The following is a 15,546-nucleotide window of genomic DNA, read 5'->3' as shown; positions in this document are numbered from 1 at the left end:
AAACATCAAGAAGCAATTGCTATCTAATTTAGCAACTGAAGCAGCTAAAAAATGGCAGCGACTGGCAGCAATTGAAAAATAGTGTTTGAAATATCACAATGTAACATGTATTTTTAAAGGCGATAAACAATATCTCTTGATTTTTTGTAAGGCAGCACAGCACCAGGCTACACCAATGCTGAGGCAGACTGCTTAAACCAGCCTCCGTCATCAGCAGCCGTCAGACCCAAACACAGAGACATGCGGCGATGCACTGGCCACGTTATGCAACCGCTGACGCACACAAACACACACGCCACAGAGTGAAAGAAAGGGAGAGAGAGAGAGAGAGATAGAGGTGGGGGGGGGGGGCACTCTAATGAACTCAGAGGTCAAAAGGCACCACAGTGGAAAAAAAGGAAATGAAAAGAAGAAAAAAAACAACAAGTGGAAAAAGCAATGACAGCCTTATCATGAAAGTGTCGGGCATTAAGAAGCCCCAAACAAGAGAGGGATCAGGGCTCAATTAGGTCCTGCATCTCTTGGGGAGGGGGGGAAGGGGTTGAAAGAAAGAGATGACAGGAGGAGAGAAGAGAAAAGAGGAGATGTAGAGAGGATTCGGGGAAAGAGTTCACTGTTTTTTCTGATAAAAGGACCTTTTCTCCTCGAGCAGGCAGACTGTGAGGCTGACCTCAAATGATGATGTGTTTCTGCCAGGGGGGGCTGTGGGGAGATAGCACTCACTCAAATATGGAGTGCTCTGGCAGACAGTCAGATACATCAGACAGAGAGAGAGAGGGAGAGTCATGGTATAGCATCTTTGATCATGGTATAGCCTCAGCCTGATCTACTGAATGATGGTAAGTGTGTGTGTGTGTGTGTGTGTGTGTGTGTGTGTGTGTGTGTGTGTGTGTGTGTGTGTGTGTGTGATTCCACAGCATGGCTGACCTCACCCTGCCCTTTAATCCTTATCATCTTCACAGCAACAGTGAACTTTCCCGTCATATTGACGCTTTCCTAGCACTCTTTCTCTCTCTCTCTCTCTCTCTCTCTCTCTCTCTCCCTCATATACTCTTCCTCTCTCTCTCTCTGATGGTCTCATGCTCCCTACCTTCATTACTCACGTTTATCCTCCTACTGCTCTACATACCTTATATCCAGCACCAAAAAGCCACATTCAAATGATCAAATCATTAGTTATCAATTATTAAATGATTAGTCCTAACACCTAATTACAAGACATTCTGTGTACAATGTGTACAATGCTGCCAGCAGAATACATCCTTCTGCCTGAAAACTGTAGAGCATGGGCTAATTTAATCTACAGGCACAGTGTCTGCTGTGGGCAGTCTGTCTCTTCCTCTGCAAGGCAGATATATGGCTCTCTCTCTTTCTTTCTCTCAATCTCCCTCTCTTTCTCACATCCGCCCTTTCTGTCTGTCTCTTTCCCCTCCTCCTGCTCTCTGTCTTTCCTGCACTCTTTCCCTCTCCCTCCCTCCTTCCTGCTTTCTCTGTCTCTCTCCGTCTGTCTCTACGGGGGCATTCGGCGTAGTCATGGTCGTGACCTGACGGAGGGCGGGAGCCAGCCAGGGAGCCGTGTTGTCTTGTGATGTGGTCAGTGGCGGTGAGGCCTCAGGGCCCCTCAGGCCTGCGGGGGTCACTGGACTCCTCTGCTCCAGGATCAGGGGCCGGAGTGAGCTCAGCAGAGCCATGTGAGGGCTCATCTTTCTGCCTGCGCTCAACATGAGTAGGAACAGAGGCGAATACACAGCCCAACACACACACACACACACACACACATCCACACACACACACACACACACACACACACACGCACACATCCACACTGCTCTCTCTTCAATGCCCTAGATAAAGCCAGGGGTTTGGGTCGAGCTGCAGAAACATGAATAACCCCTGTCCAATCATCTTTGAGGGAAATGAGGAAGGGAAGAAAGAGGGAGGGAGGGAGAAAAAAAAAGAAGCTGTAAAGCGTGTCGGACATGAGGTGTTTCGTAACCCTGACGCGGCCAGAGTGACCTTTCCCCCTGCAGTGCGTGTGTGTATGTCTGTTTGTGTGTGAATATGCTTGTGTGTGAGTGTGGGCATGTGGTGTGTGTGTGTATGTCTGTATGTGTGCGTATGTGTCTGTATGTGTGCGTGTGTGTGTGTGTGTGTATATGTGTGTGTATGTCTGTATGTGTGTGTGGGCATGTTTGTGTGTGTGTGTGTATGTCTGTATGTGTGCATGCGTGAGGGGGGGGGAGAGGATAGGGTGGCATCAAGCTTAGCTGGGATGTGGGCATCGGGGCCAAGGTGCTTCTTATGCCCACTGGAGACGTGTGGTTTGGCGTCGGCACCATTGACGCAGAGCACAGCAGCCCCATCTCCTCCTTCCTCTTCCTCTCTCCTCCCTCCAGGTTCCCGCCAACACAAGACTGAGTCCGAGCTGAGCTCAACCCTGCTGCCTGCCTTCAGCACTTCCCACGTCTGACATTTCCATGGTTTTGTTTTTTTCTCTTTTTTTGCCCAGGCAGCAGCGCGTGGTGTGACGTCTCACGGTCACACACACACCTCCGAAAACACACAGGGGGAGAACGTTTTCTGCGACGCCAGTCCTGAGCTAAGCGTATCACACACACGCGCGTGCACACACACACACCAGGCTTCCGTGGAGTCATTTAGTCAATTACGGGAGAACTGCCGTTTTACTGAAGAAGAAAAAAAGCGCCAAGACGAAAGTCGGGGGCTGGAGGAATGGGCTGTTTTAATAGCATGCTCCACTTCTCTCTCAAGGCCAACACACTCTGCTTCCCCCAGTGCTATCTGAATAATTAAACACTCCTGCAAACATAACTGTTTTTTTTTCCTCTTTATCTCGGTGGAGTGAAACAAAGCATCAGAAAGAGAAAATGACACAGAGAGAGAGAGAGAAAGAGAGAGAGAGAGAGAGAGGGAGGGAGAGAGAGAGAGAAAGCAAGAGAGAGAGAGAAAGCGGGAGAGAGAGAGAGAGAGGGAGAGAACCTTCACGCCATCCATCCTTCCATGCAGTCACATGGAGGAAAAGTCGGAATGGAAATTGTTCCATGACAGCAAATGAGACAGCACATGAGCACAGTGACTGTTCTATAACAAATGCGATCTCATACTGGCGACAGCTGCATGCAAAACTTGGCTCCTATTTGGATATATATACATACAGCTCCTATACATATTCATCTGTAACTTAACTCACACATATACACTCAGTCACTCAGTCATTCTGTTTCACTCTCTCTCTCTCCCTCCCTGAGTGTGTGTGTGTGTGTGTGTGTGTGTGGTCATTAAAATAACTAAATCACTGCTGTGCTGAATCACACATTTGATCATCCAGTCTTCACAGAATCCATGAGCAAAACAAAAAAGTGATAGATAGAAAGATAGAAAGTAAGGAAAGTGTGCAGTACCTCTGCTTCTACCTACGGAGAGGGAGAGGGGAGGATCCACAGGTGACAGACAGGGTAGACAGAGAGAAAGAGAGATCCATGATTGGTGCATACAAGAGACCAGAGAGAGAAGAGAGAAGGACAAGGGATTAGACAGGTATATTAATATAGAAAGAGTATGAGAAAGACTGAGAGAGAGAGAGACAGAGAGACAGAGAGAGAAAGACAAGGGATTAGACATATATATTAATATAGAAAGAGTATGAGAAAGACTGAGAGAGAGAGAGACAGAGAGAGGAACAGTGCAACTAACGATGCCATGGCATTAGACAGGGAGATAACAAGGCGAGCACAAACCACACACACACACAGCCGCACTGTGAAGTTCATGCAATGACATGGAGCCTTACACCTGGTGGAGCGGCCCTGCATCCCCTCCCTGGCAGGGGCCGAGTCGCGTCAAGCCACACCGCGATGTGCGGCGGGCGGCTGACGAGCTCCTATTACTTGGGTGACCCGGCGGGGCGTGAGTCATGCACAGAGTTTTCCACGCACCGCTATTGGACATCGGACGGCTCCGAGATGTATTATTTAATGAGGCGCCCAGGCTTCCGCATCTCAAGCATGAAAGCCATCTAAGGAACGTAGAGTGCCGGCACAGAGAGCTGCTAACAACACCTTCCACCGTTTGAGAGGGATGGGAAATACATTTAAAAAAAACAGAGAAAAGAATTAAACTAAAGGGGAGAAAAGGCAAGTGATTGTGCTTGCGGAGGTTACCCTGGAATGGTTTCAACCGCGCCTGTAAACAGGAAATGATGCGATGAGAGTACGGGTGGGGGGTGCACAGGAGCACACACCATGCTGTGCTAGCCTTAGCTACGCCTTTTTGACAACAACAAAAACAGGTAAACATGCAGTAGGATCACACACACACACACACACACACACACACACACACACACAACAAAACCAACATAGTAGATCAATGGACAAGCTTGAGAGTACAAATACAAAACGTGAGAAGAAAGCATACCTGGCTGGGCCTTCATGTGTGCGAAACCTTGAAAGAAGAAGGAGGGATAAAGAGGTAGAGAAGGAGAGAGAAAAGCATAGAGGAATTCAGCAGAGAGAACACCGACACCAATACAACTGTGGTATTGCAAACACTCATGCTTTGCCACAGAAGGCAAGAACATGGCAGCCACACTTATGTCAAAGCTTTCCAAAATGCACAGAACAGCTTTTTTGCTAAAGAAAAGTCCAGCATTTGAAAGAGGAATTTCCTGTTCTTCTAGATACAATAAACAATAAACAAACTAACTTCTCTGTTACATTAAAGTGCAGTTTACACTTTCAATATGACAATACATAGGCAAAAATTGTACAGAGTAAATTTATTTTTAAGCACAGATTGTTTCAGTTGCTGTTGAATTACTCAATTCTGGTTTAGACACATGAATTTATCTGCACTCCCTTGTGCGGCTACTTTAGTCCTGTGTCCTATTTACAACTCAAAACTCACCTGGGCTTCTGTTTGCCACAGCTATGGAGACAGCAAAAAAAAGAAAGGAGAGATTTGCAGTATTAGAGGCACTCTGCATTAGTTTGCATGTGAGCTATCATGCAAACAGTAACTCACTATCAGTGGTTTGTCATGCAAGGGACAAAAGCTTGCCCCTGTGCATGCCTGCTCAAAACGAAAATTTTATTAAATAAGAACACCAAACCTGTGAAGAGAAGGGGAAAAGATCAACATACATCTGTCCCATCATTTCAGGGAATCAGATTGACATTGTAACAAACAACTCCAGAACATTATGAATATTGCTACAGGCATTCTGGAATATTCCATGCCAGGTATGCCACAGTGCGCCCCACATACCCATTAAAAGGACATAAATCCCAGCAGGCCGCAGGGCCAGCTCCTCATCATGGGGGCATCGGATTTATGAGGTTGTGAGGTTTGTGGATCTCTGGACCCTACCAGGACCTACAGGAATTATTCTCGCTGCTGACCCACAAAGATGTGTGAATGTACACACAGAATACCCACTCATTCACACAGGACACACAGCTCACACATATACAGTGTGTGCACGCACACATGCAGTAGATACACAAGCGTACACACACAGAGAATCATGTGGACATATGACCACAAGTCGGTCCTCACACACTCTCACACACACACAGTATGGTAAAAAACACTCTTAACAGCTGGTTAACCATTGACTCATAAATGCACACTGAAGACTCCCAGGGGAAACCATGTCACCATATGTCAGAGGAGGAAAACTCCAGCAAGACTCTTATGGCCTAAAGTAAGATAGCAGGATGGCAACAACGAAGGCGGCCTATGCTAAATGTACAACAGCTAAAATGGATTTAATAGCTACTTAGATTGCTGCAACAGCAAAATAAAAAAGCAAAGATAACAAAAACAGCTGGGGGAAAAGCTAGCGTATTACTGTATTACATTGCTTTAAATGTCTGCATATCCAAATATGTTTGCTTCTGCATACACTACCTCATTTCAGTTTCTCTGAGCGGTCATCACAGACATTAAGTGGAACATGCTAGCCTGGATGTCCACTAGTTTCTTAAATCAGTGCCGGGTAGCAACAAGTGGCTGTGGAAATCAAAAAAATATCTTAATAATGAAGGCAGATTGCATAAGATGTTCAAAGTGCCTCTTAATGAGCGATATCAGATATTCATTTGACGATTAATTAGCTTCCGGGCTCTGATCACTGCCTCTACAGCGACCGGGAAACCGTGCTTCTAGTTCCTCTGCCAAGTGGATATGAAAGAAGACTGGCATACCCCTGCTAACTACATTATAATATTTTTTTTCCCTTCCGATACTTGTGAAAAAATACTCATAACATTGTCAAGACAAACGAGAGAGAAGAGATGACATGGAATGCAGATGTGGTTTAGGCACAGACTGCAGACGTAAAACATCTCCCACTGCTGAGGTTCACAGCGACTAATTGCGCAAACAAAATGGTGATCTTTGACTTGACGTGAGCTCTAGTTCAGATGAACAGGGTCAGGTCAACATGTAACGACACGGTTGTTCACCAGAGCTAAGCTACTGTGTCGTGAACTTACTTACGTCCAGAATATAGCAGTGAGTCTGGCTGGGAGGCGATAGTTAAGCGCAGTGTTCTCACACGCCCATAAAGCTTGTGTTTCACGTGACGAGTAGATGAAGCAGCTCTATCTCCCCCATGACATGTTGTCCTAGCCTAATCCTCTGGTCTATTTTCCAGCATAAGACTAAATTCCAAACATCATTTTCAGCTTGGGGCTGATACACAAATGCCCACTTCGAGTCATTTCCCCCTCCTTTTTTTATCGACCTACTTTCAAAGTAAGATTATTGTAACTGTGGTTTTTTTCATGTGTATATATTAATCCCCACTGCTAAGCTTCTGAGCACCATTTTGACATTTGTTTAACAGTTTGCTCGCCCCATCCTTTAATTACCTGCGTTTTCAACCATAATTACTGAGTGATCTTTCAGAATGGGCATTGAACTGTGGACTTACCACCAGAATGGCTTCAGAGACTGCATACTGCTGAGGTCTAAATCAATAAACCAATTATGGAGATGGAGTCATTTTCGTGCCACGGTCGAAAAATATTTACAAATATTTTGACATATTACACTAAAACAACTCCAGGTAGGCTACTTGTCATGTCATGACTGTGGAAGTGCACTAGTCAAACAGTTCAAAGCAATCAGAAATGGCCAAAAATAGATTTGAGTGTGTCTCACATCTGTCGTGTTAGGATGTAACAAAGGGGCAGGTGTAACTCGCTTAATTTATCAGATCGAGTCTAACGTGTAAAACAATGAAACTCATAGAATACATGTGTGATGGCATCAGCGTGCTACCTTCAAAATTTCGGCTTTTGTCTCAATCAGAAGTCGTTTTGTGGGGCAACTTTGTAATGTTTAAGATATGCACAAGATTTTGCCAAGTTGGTTGTAATCAGTGATTTCCAATCTAGAGGCCATTATAACTATTTGCAGCTGTGTTATATTCCAATTATTGTGTTATATTCCAACATATATTCTATAAGGAGAGGTCGGCTGGGAGTATATTAGCTACTCAGTTACATTTTTACATACATTTTACTTACATATATAGTACAAAAAAGCAGAACGTGTTACAACTATCTCCCCTAATAACTATGCTGTTCATTATAAATCCATTTACATTTTCTTAGGCTACTGATCAAACGGCATGCATACTTCAATAACAGCCTTCTCTGATGAGCTCTGACAGTGATTGGTGATTGATTGCAGCCCTTCATCCTGGCTTCGCTTGTCACTGATATTTCCTGATCTCCACACAGCAGGGCAGATTGAACATGTGTTATGTGAGCGAGCGCTTATTGTTTTTAATCTGCTCGCGTCATGGGTTTAAGGAAGCTTTGTGACTGGGACCACGTTTTCAGTGTGTCACCGGGACCACACTCCCACCACGCCGTAGTAGTGGCCCCTGGAGCGGATCAGAACTGGACCTGTTCCATCAGTGGCCTGCTGTTGAAGCTGGGAACTGATTCAGAAGCTAAATGCTAAAATCTACTGTAACTTTAAAGCTAATTCTATGGACTGCAGATGAAGGGAGGCCGCCTGCACCATCTGCATGCTCTTAGGGCCTTTGGAGGCTTGTTGCTTCGGAAGGCCAGGCTGTCTCCGTTACAAGGCCTCACAGGTCCGACAGATTGCTTACATCACTCACTTACAAACACAACCATTAAACTGGATGTGTTTTTTTTTTTTCTTTTTCTTTTTCTTTTTCTTTTTCTTTTCTTTTCCTTCCAAGAGCCAATAAACATAGCGTCGAAAAACAACTTGTTATAATGAGGCCAGAGTGTGGCAGGGGCCGCAGCATACGGCGAGAGGCGGGAAGCATACGCTGTTGCGTCTGCCGCGTCGGCTGCCCGCGCTGCAGACATTCGAGAGTGGGGGAGGGGAATGTTATCAGTCTGTCAGAGCTGTTATTTGTCCCCTGGTTTCATGGGCAAATTGGCCATTTCTCTTCTCATTATCCCTACTAATTACAGTATGCTTGTTCTCTTCTGAAGCCCCAATCAACAATCAGCTGCATCAGTTAATGTATTTGCGTGGCCCAGGTCTCAACCAGCAATGGGAATGATAGAATCCTCCCTTCATACCAGTGCTTACAGCCCAAATGTGAAAAAAATACTTCTGAGGTTACTTGTGGTTGTATCCTTCAAACGAGACCTTAAAGATGCAGTCTGTGATTTTGGCAAAAGGTTATTGATATATGAGCTCAACAGCCAATCAAATGATGTTTGTTTCCCCTTTACAGAGCCGGGACTGTGTACAAACACTGCACTTTTTTGAGCGTACGTGCTGAATAGATAGCTAGAGGAATTTGACAAAAAATGTACTGGATTATAATCACAGACTGCACCTTTAATTGCCATTGCATGACCCTAGTATTTGGGTACTGCTACATACTGCCATCATGGCGGGGCATCTTTTGTATGTCTGTGCCACCAGCTGAGACGACATGCAGCCTAGTGGTTGACTCTGAATGTGAATCACAAGTTGCTACATCCAGCTGGGTCATTTGGGTACACGGTTGCGCTGAGGAGATGCTAGCCAGTGGTCCCTGTCAACAAGGCACATCTCCTCATCAACGATCTTAGGAGCTGAACAGCCATGACAGGCCAACAGGGCATGGAACAAGTAGAAACAGCTCAGGATGGGAAAGACGGTTCCATGCCATTGGCCCTTGGCTTTTCCCCTCTATCATAGCCACCCATTTAGAAAATACCACAAAATACAGCAATGCTACAAATGCACCAAATAAACTTGATACTTTCATTCCAAATTCACTCTGAAAAGAACACAATACCCAGGGCAGTTGCCCTCCCCCCCGACAAAGTCCTGCAAATATAATTTGGGAGTGTTCAGTGTGCATTTTTTTCTTTTTAAAATCACTGAGTCATACCACACATACATAGTGAGTCAGCAGTGAAAGTAATTTAAAGTAGGTCTCGACACACCGTCAACCCACCCAGCTGAAGAAGAGATACGCAGTGGTTTCACTGTGAGGGCTACGCTTTAATCAGATGCTTAGCAGAAGCCATCTTGGCAGAGAAGTGGAGAGGTAAAACCTTATTGGTTTAAATCACCGTGTACCTTCTGGATTCTTTACAGTGTGCAGGGGCTGAATCGTTTTTGGAGAAAAACAGAACTGACAGTAACTTAATATTTGTATAACATTGTCTTCTCACAGCTGTAAGACAAAAAAGCGTGTATATCTTACCATCTGTGCAATTAACTACATCCACACACTCAGTATGAAGGAACTTCATCCTTTAGCTCAAAAAAACTACTGTCAGAAATGGGAGAGAGTCTTTTTTTTTAATCTTTTATCACTTTTGTGCGACAAAAGCGGACACATCCGAATCCCAAGGCGGCCACCTTTGTTGGCAGGCGGATCAGAGGAGGCATCCACTGTGATCTGACACTGTGAGGTTACACACTGGGCATGTTACCAGCATGCGTCCCCACAAGACAGAACAATACAGACGGACCTGTCACAGGCACTGCCTGTTCAGTCCACATGACCACTGAGTGACAACAAAGCTCTGTGTGGTTAACATCAGAAACATTCATTAAAGCATAGCTTGCATTGTATGTTATGACAACAGGATATCTATAGTGCATTCAAAAATAATTGTCAATTGTAATGAAAAAACAATTGTTACAAAACATAGAATTTCATGGAATTTAATGGAATTTACAATGTGTTCTGAGTAATGATCACTTCAAGATGAACCATGGTAGACCAGAGTAAACAAAAAAGAAAGATAGAGGTCACTTACGTTCGTTGCAGTATCGACCTACATATCCGGTTCTGGAACAGTCGCAGTACGGTTCTCCGTCAGCCATGGTGCAGCTGCCTCCGTTGTCGCAGGGGTTCTCCGTGCACAGGCCCTCCATCTCCAGCCGCACCTTTGCGCTGCCCATCCTCGTGGGCACCTGGTTCCCGTAGCTCAGGTCCGTAATAATCCCCTTGAATGGCGTCATCTCCTTCACCGAGGGCACGGTGAGCGCGGCGGGCCGGATGTCCTGCGGCACGCCGCCCACGTACAGGTCGCTGACGATCTTCATGAACTGTCGCTCAGGCCGCACCTCGTCGGCCTTTGTCTCGCCGTCGAGCGCCAGCAGCGTGCGCAGGTTGTGGCGGCTAAGTGTGGCGAAGTGCCAGCGGCTGTCGTTGACCAACTTGTCGGACGTGACGGTGGTCTCGGCACAGTCCACGCTGAAGCGCAGCTGCAGGCGGCCCTCGGCCACGCTCAGCAGCAGGAAGTCACAGTAGCCGCCGTCGTCGAAGTAGAGCACCAGGCCCTCGGACGCCCGCGTCTTGAACTGGAAGCTCAGGTCACTGCGTGTGCTCGCGTCCCAGCGCAGGTAGCGTGCCCACTGGCCCTCCAAGCCCGGGAACTCCATGCCTGAGCCCAGGCCTAGGAGACCACAGAGCACCAGGCACACGCAGTGAGGAAAGCTGGGTGGATTCATTGTATTAAAAAGAAAAATATGTCATCAACTATGAAACTCCTGGGAGTCTGATGGAACACCTTTCCAATACAGGGGATTGAATGTGAGGTAAAGTGCGTCTAGTGTATTCCCGTCATCTGTGCTTGGGTGTTGGAAGTGGAATCCTTCGAATCAATTCCAGCGGACAAAAAAAGACTGTGAGTACGCTGAGGCCATTTACATGGCTAGATACTCCCCCCTGTGAAATCCAGACTCCAGGAGCAGGGGTAGAGTTGTATTCCCTCTGGGGTGAATGGGACTGAGGAGAGCACGGCTTTGTCTCGGGGTGCTCACTTGACGTTAGAGTGGCTTGTCAGATGACATTCCTTTGAGACGACTGACTGGGTTAAAATTCACGGCCTCCATGTTGGATTTAGATCTGAAGTATTGCCCCATTGCCTTCGCCTTGATGCCCGGATCATACAACTGGCAAGGACAAAGGGGTTACAGTTGATTAGTCATACACAAATATGTTCCTTCAATAAACACACAAATTAAGCACAAATGAAAAAAACTAAAGTAGGATGAGAATTAAATGCTGAACCAACGGGATTGTAAGAGTTTAGGAAGATTGACTTACAGAATTGCTGATTTATGATGAAGCACTGTTAAAGCATGCATTGATATTATATGCAAAACTGCAGTCGAGGGACCACTTGGAACTATAATTGCTTGTAAATGCTAATGCAAAAGCAGTTTTGCTTCTTAAATTGTCGAACATGAACAAGTAAAACGGTGTACATTTTTGTGGATTTTCTACAGACAATGACCCCACTTTCAAACAGCTGCATCTTGCTGGATTGTGGTGTTTTTGTCATTCTTTGGGCACATCTTCCATAGGCAGACATGAAATTATATTATATATAATTTATTATTTTATTATTTATTTATTATATATTGAATTTATACATCTCTTCCATCACAATAACTTAAATAAGCCAACCATGATCAAGTCATGGGCTTTGCAAACCATTTCAAAATCAATCTCATCTTTCTTTTCCAGCCAGTGTTCTCCTTTAATGTTTGCCAAGTACTATACAGATGCCTGATGATTCATATAGAAACCTTACACCGTGTTTGCATACTTCTCAACCCACACGCCAGCCTATGCATCTGGTTTGCCAGTGAGTTCTCCTAGACAATAGCTCAACCAATAGGACCAGTTCCAGTGCAGTGGAACACAATAGTCCCCTGAACCACCTGTCCTGAATACTTAATACAACCCAGCCAGGGGAGCTCTTGTATTGGGTTCAGGTAACCGATACCCTGCCATTAATGCATCAAGTGCATTTCTGACGACAACAGGCCTGCCCATTTTTTTTTGCTCTCTCTTACTGTCTCTCTCTCTCTCTCTCTCTCTCTCTCGTTTTCTTTTTCACCCCGTGTGGTTAGGCAGCCCTTTCAAGAAACTCTAAAAGGTGAAAAGGACTGAAGGGAGCTAGCTGGAGAATGTGCGAGGCTCACTGGGGTGGGAGGCAGGCCGCACTCCCCTGGTGTGAGCTCCAGCTGGACCTCCAGTAAAACCAGCCTCCTGAAACACAATACAATCTCGAGCTCCAAATGACAACCGGCATCAGTCCACTGGCAATGAACAGAAGGGTGGGGTGGGGGATTGGGTTGGGGGTGGTAGGATTTATTACATGCATAAGACAGCCGCATCGGGTGACAAATAATAAGGAGCAAATTAAATGAACTGGAACGGACACGGAGCCACTGGTCCTCCTGACAAGCTTTAGCTGGAGAGAAAAAAAAGGACCGCACATAAAAATTTCCACTCAACAAAATGATCCCTTGTGAAGTCTAGAGGACATTTTTTAAATGAGATACTCTGAAACCAGAAACCAGAGATGTCTATTCACTAAGGCCCAAAACTAGTCGTTTATTTCAGCTGATCTTTCAGTTCTTAGCGCTTCATCAGTTCTATTCATGAAGCTTTGATGAAGGTCTAAGGACCAAACACTGCTCAGTTCTGTCTTGAGTACGTGGTCATCTCTGACTTTTGATTTCTGTGTTTTTTTAAGCACCGATCTCCAGCACCTCAAGGAGTGTGAGTAAATTCCACAGTTGTTATTTTGGGGTGCGGTATCTCAAAACACCCGGAAAAAAATATTTCACTGGTAGATAGGAATGCACGAGTGAATGTAATATAGTCTGATCACGGGTGAAGCCGTTATTCACACCAAGACGTGCACCTTGTGAAAAGATTTTTTTGGCCCATGGAATAATGAGATAGAGAGCCATAGAGGAGGAGAGCAGCACCAGCTGTATGTGGATAGGGAGCCTCTACATCATGTCTGTCTCACCAGCAGTGGGCCTGGCCCTGTTTTCAGAACACTGCACTAAGCCTGATGGACTTAACACACAGCACAGCACAGCACAGGGCTGACACAACTGGTCATCTTCCAAAGGCACGGGAAGAGGTGAATTTGAGGATAAAAAGGGGGTCACTTTTGGCTAAATTGATAAAGAAAACATTTGTTTGGAATGGTGATTATTATGATGATGGTGGTGACTCTTTTTAAGGACATGGGACATCTTGAAAGGGGCAAGAAGGAAATGTAAATAGATTGGTCTAAATTATTCCGCTGGTATTATTACGGTTGATTTTTTGAAAGCGGCTTTTATCCCGTGCAGATTTCAGCCACTCCAGAGCACATCCTGAGACCTGGCTCCTTCCAGCAGCGCTCGGGCTCTGTCAAATTCCACCGGGAGCGGATTTTTCCCCCCATCGAGGAGGACGGTTTAATTGACATCAAATCACGCCACGCATTGCTTGACATGCATTTGATCAGAGAATTACGACGAGGATCTCTCTTTTACCTCTAAATGTTCAGTTCTAAGCCACATAAGCCCTCTGCATATTAAAAATATCGAGACTGGAATTTCCAGAGCAAAAACATTTAAGGTCACGGCATTATAATTTCTAAAAATGTGGCACATTTGATTAAATGTAGTTATATGTAAACATACCTTTTAAAAGTACAACAATGACCTGTGCCCACAGTTACCTCTTCCCATTTGACGCTCAGTGGAATAACAAATCTATATTCCGGACACAAATCCTCAGTACTCACACATTTATGTCAGTGTTTCAACGGACAAAAGAGTTAACACTCAAAATGACTAGGTTAATGGTCACTGCGCGGTATTAATTTTTAAAGAGACCTCACGCACGGTGCCAGGCTGACTAGAGAAGTCCTGTACGCTTCCTCGGATGGTCCTCTACAACGATGTATTACTGTGATATTTCCGAGGCTGAAATGAAAGTCTCCATGCCCGTTTGCTTTTTTAAGACTGTTTTTAACTCTCCCCGGTAGAATTGATATATTTATCCTCATAAAACAGCACACTGAAACTTCTTTGTGTAAATATATTAACATTAAATATTTAGGAACGTCGAAAAGGCTCGACACGTTTGTACGGAGTATCATAAAGCTCGCTTTAAGCTCACCCAAGCAAACCCAAAATATGAGAATATTTCTGTAAAGACACACAAGTCGGGTGCCGACGGTGAGTATCATGACACACTTGACCAAACTGCATTCATCATTACAGGAGCCATCAGACATGTAATTGCAATTATTTTCAAAACACATTATTGAATGAAAACATGCCTACCAATTTTACGTCGTGGAAAAGACAATCATTCTAATCCAGCCTGTAAAGTCCACACAGTGAAAGAAAGAAAGATTTGTGTAGGTCCACGAGAGGTAAGTTGGCCAGTGATGCTGGGGTGATGCGAAGGTTAGAGCGAGCAAGGCGGGATGCTCAGCGGCGCTTCTGTGAGCCTGCGTGCGTTTCCGAACATTTCCAAGCGCACTTCGCTCCGCGCGACTGATGGCCTATCACCAGATTCTCACTCACGAGCTCCGCCGTTCCGCCCACTACTTAGTCCCAAACACGCCATTTAAAGGCATAGCAAGAGCAGACAAATTGGATTCCTACGGGCACTTCATCTTAATGTCGTTGGTTCAAATGTCTCCTTATATTCCCGAATTAAGCTGTCCTGACTGTTTTAGGAGCCACTAATGCTAATATCAAAATGTTCATGTTCTTGTGATTTTAACTCTTTCTTTGTATTGGTTTTCCTGCAAAAAAGCACTGGTCCACATTTGATAACAACGACTATGGACTCTGGGTTTAACAACTGTTTGTGAATATGATAAAACAACCCAGGAAAGAGGTAATTAAGGCCGTATCACGTGGTCGAGTCGAGTGTAGGCGACTTGTTTCGCTCTCCGTGGTACTGAATCCTCTACTCGATGGGCTTGAGGACAACCTCGGCGCGCGTATGTTTATATGTGACTGAAACAGTTAGTTGACGCAAAGTTGTCCTCTTAGCATAGTTCTGGCACAACTTCTTCTGATTGTCCTTTGTGGAAATCCTGTGTATTTCTATATTTATTGTGTTCAACTTCCTCGAAAAAGTTCTTGACCAAAGGTTATTTACGTAACATCGCAGAGGCTGCATGTGCATATTGAGCATGGCAGTAACCACAGCCTCTCGAAACTGCATTTTTAACGTCTAAATCCGACTCTGCCAGTCAC

At 45.1% G+C, this 15,546-nt stretch overlaps 1 protein-coding gene across 12 annotated transcripts in view; it reads right to left on the bottom strand.

Moving 5' to 3' along the window:
- nrxn3b (neurexin 3b) overlaps positions 1 to 15,094 on the bottom strand; it is a 229,725-nt gene extending 214,631 nt beyond the window's left edge. For 9 of the 12 annotated variants that reach the window (XM_042709849.1, XM_042709855.1, XM_042709853.1 and 6 more), the window contains exons 1-5: positions 14,617 to 15,093; positions 10,284 to 11,424; positions 4,927 to 4,947; positions 4,438 to 4,464; positions 3,423 to 3,434 (exon numbers count right to left, since the gene is read on the bottom strand). In XM_042709849.1, coding sequence (XP_042565783.1) covers positions 3,423 to 3,434; positions 4,438 to 4,464; positions 4,927 to 4,947; positions 10,284 to 10,980 — 757 coding nt within the window. In that variant the 5' untranslated portion in view covers positions 10,981 to 11,424; positions 14,617 to 15,093. Of the gene's footprint in view, positions 1 to 3,422; positions 3,435 to 4,437; positions 4,465 to 4,926; positions 4,948 to 10,283; positions 11,425 to 14,616 lie in introns of all 12 variants that reach the window. The other 3 variants (XM_031581679.2, XM_031581683.2, XM_042709850.1) reach the window with 2 other exon arrangements.
- Between the last annotated feature and the right edge of the window lie 452 nt (positions 15,095 to 15,546).

Source organism: Clupea harengus, chromosome 15 (assembly GCF_900700415.2).
Source record: "Clupea harengus chromosome 15, Ch_v2.0.2, whole genome shotgun sequence".
NCBI classification, from domain to species: Eukaryota; Metazoa; Chordata; class Actinopteri; order Clupeiformes; family Clupeidae; genus Clupea; species Clupea harengus.
This window is presented reverse-complemented; position numbering and strand designations above follow the sequence as displayed.